This window comes from Vanessa atalanta, chromosome 30 (assembly GCF_905147765.1).
Source record: "Vanessa atalanta chromosome 30, ilVanAtal1.2, whole genome shotgun sequence".
Lineage (NCBI taxonomy): Eukaryota > Metazoa > Arthropoda > Insecta > Lepidoptera > Nymphalidae > Vanessa > Vanessa atalanta.
The window spans coordinates 3,151,442-3,153,700 of record NC_061900.1 but is presented as its reverse complement, the minus strand read 5'-3'; the positions used below and the strand labels follow the sequence as shown (position 1 = coordinate 3,153,700).

The window sequence follows — 2,259 nt, the reverse complement described above, 5'->3', positions numbered from 1 at the left end:
AGTTTACTTCACCCATGAAAAAGCGACGTAAAAGAGACAGTAAATTTAATTTAGATAATATGAATCAAGAAATTATTCGAACTACAATTCAAAATTTTCATATAGAACACAATGAACTTCCAACTTTGGCAAAACTTCAGTCTGCATTAAGAGAAAAAATTGGTTTTGACGGATGTTTGAGCACATTACGTTCGTTGCTTATAAAAATGGGCTACAAATGGACCAAGATTGAAAACAATCGTAAATCTTTACAAGAAAGGCATGAGATACAATTGTGGAGATTTAATTTTTTGAAAAAAATTCATGAATACCGTGAACAAGGCCGTCCCATTATATATACAGACGAAACCTATGTGCTAACCTCGCATGTACTATCCCCGCAAGTTGATATTGCGATTGGCGGCCATTTTGGTGACGTCGTCGACGCGCACCGTCAGTACCGTTCGCAGGGCCAGCCCGCGCTTACGTGCATCGAGTACTTGTTACCTATAGCTTTTTGTTTTTGTTATCCTGTTTTATTGTTAAGTTTTGTTGTTTAGTTTTGTTACCTGTTACCCGTTAAAATGAGTAAGAAATTAATTAACAGTCGTGCTCGTGAAATGATAATTAAAGTGGACAATTATTTTGTAAAAGAGAAAGAGGACTCTAAGTTAGTTATCCAAAATATAAACCGTGCCTTAAAAAGTGCTTCGGACACCACTGAGGACATTTTAATGTCGAAGCAACTAGTAATAGACATTTTGAATATTTTACAAAATTCTACCAAAGTCACGGAACGGGTGGCTTGTGCCACAGGCGTTGCAAAAAATACTGTGACGAAATTACGACGAGAGCATGAGTCAGCAACAGCAAGTGGCAGCAAAATGAGAACTCCTACCAAAGCAAAAAGGCAAAGGAAGGAATATTTCGACGGATTTTCACTAACAGCATTAAGAAATATCATTCATTCAATGTATACGGTGAGAAAAGAAATTCCTACAATGCGCAAAATCTTGGCGGCTGCAAAAGTAGACCTTAATTATACTGGTAGTGAAACTACATTAAGAAAAATAATTAAAAGTGATTTAGGCTACCAATTTAAAAGATGTTATCAAAAAAGACTGGCTCTAATTGAAAGACCCCAAATACAAGCGTGGAGGGCTAAATATTTACGCCGTATGAAACAAAATGACTCGCTTGGTGCTAACAAAAGACCCGTTATTTATCTCGACGAAACGTGGATACACGCGCACTACACAGTAAAAAAATGTTGGCAAACAGCAACCGATGTTGGAGTGAGACGGAACGACAGCCCCGGCCGCCGATGGATAATAGTTCACGCGGGAAGCGAAACTGGCTTTGTTGACAATGCCCTTTTAATGTTTAAGGCAGACACCAAAACGGGGGATTATCACGACCAAATGAATGCGGAGAATTTTACAAAGTGGCTTATAGAAAAATTACTACCCAATATACCCCGCAACTCCATAATTGTGATGGACAACGCCCCTTATCACAGTAAGGAAGAGAATAAGCCACCAAACATGAATAATAGAAAACAGGTGATGGTTGAGTGGCTACAAGCTAACAACATCGAATTTCCCAGCGAGAGTACAAAACCAGAACTATATTTATTAATTAAACAGCACAAACCGCCAAAAAATTATAAAATCGACAAGTTATTAGCTGACAATGGCCATGAGGTCGTTAGATTGCCGCCGTACAACTGCGACCTCAACCCTATTGAGTACATCTGGAACCTAGTCAAAATGAGGGTGTCAGAAAAGAATGTGGAGCAGTTAGAGAGTCGAATTGAATCTCTGACGTTGGAGGCGTTGGCATCAATAACTCCAGGTGACTGGCGTAAGGAAGTAAACCACGTGAAAAGACTCGAAGAGGAATATTGGCAGAAAGATAGAATAACTGATGAGTTAATTATCATAAATACGGCAGACGACAGTGAATCTGAAACAACTGATACAGAAAGTAGTTCTGATTCGGAAGACAATATGAGTGGGATTGAAAAAATAGGCTAATATTTTAAATAAGCATACACTTTTTACATACCAACCTGGTTTTATTTATAATTATTTACCACATAACCCACACATTAATGAACTGCAATTTTGCAGTCGGAATGCAGTCTGTCTGTCTAGAGCCTTACAAATAAACCCATAACCCTAGCTTATTTACTTTTTATTAATTTTTTTTTTGCTATCTGTACTTTTTTGCGACTGATGACGTCACGCAGCTGTTATTGTGACAAGGTTCCATCGCAAT

At 38.1% G+C, this 2,259-nt stretch overlaps 1 protein-coding gene across 1 annotated transcript; it reads left to right on the top strand.

The window, feature by feature from the left end:
* Positions 1-388: 388 nt before the first annotated feature.
* Positions 389-2,015, top strand: LOC125075408. Its single transcript, XM_047687149.1, has one exon. It carries the CDS (start codon positions 564-566, stop codon positions 2,013-2,015), a length of 1,452 nt encoding a protein of 483 aa, XP_047543105.1. The 5' UTR covers positions 389-563.
* The last annotated feature ends 244 nt before the right edge of the window (positions 2,016-2,259 follow it).

What these genes read in the sequence shown, in the direction of transcription:
- LOC125075408 (XM_047687149.1), top strand. Translation starts at nt 564, where the DNA reads ATGAGTAAGAAATTAATTAACAGTCGTGCTCGTGAAATGATAATTAAA.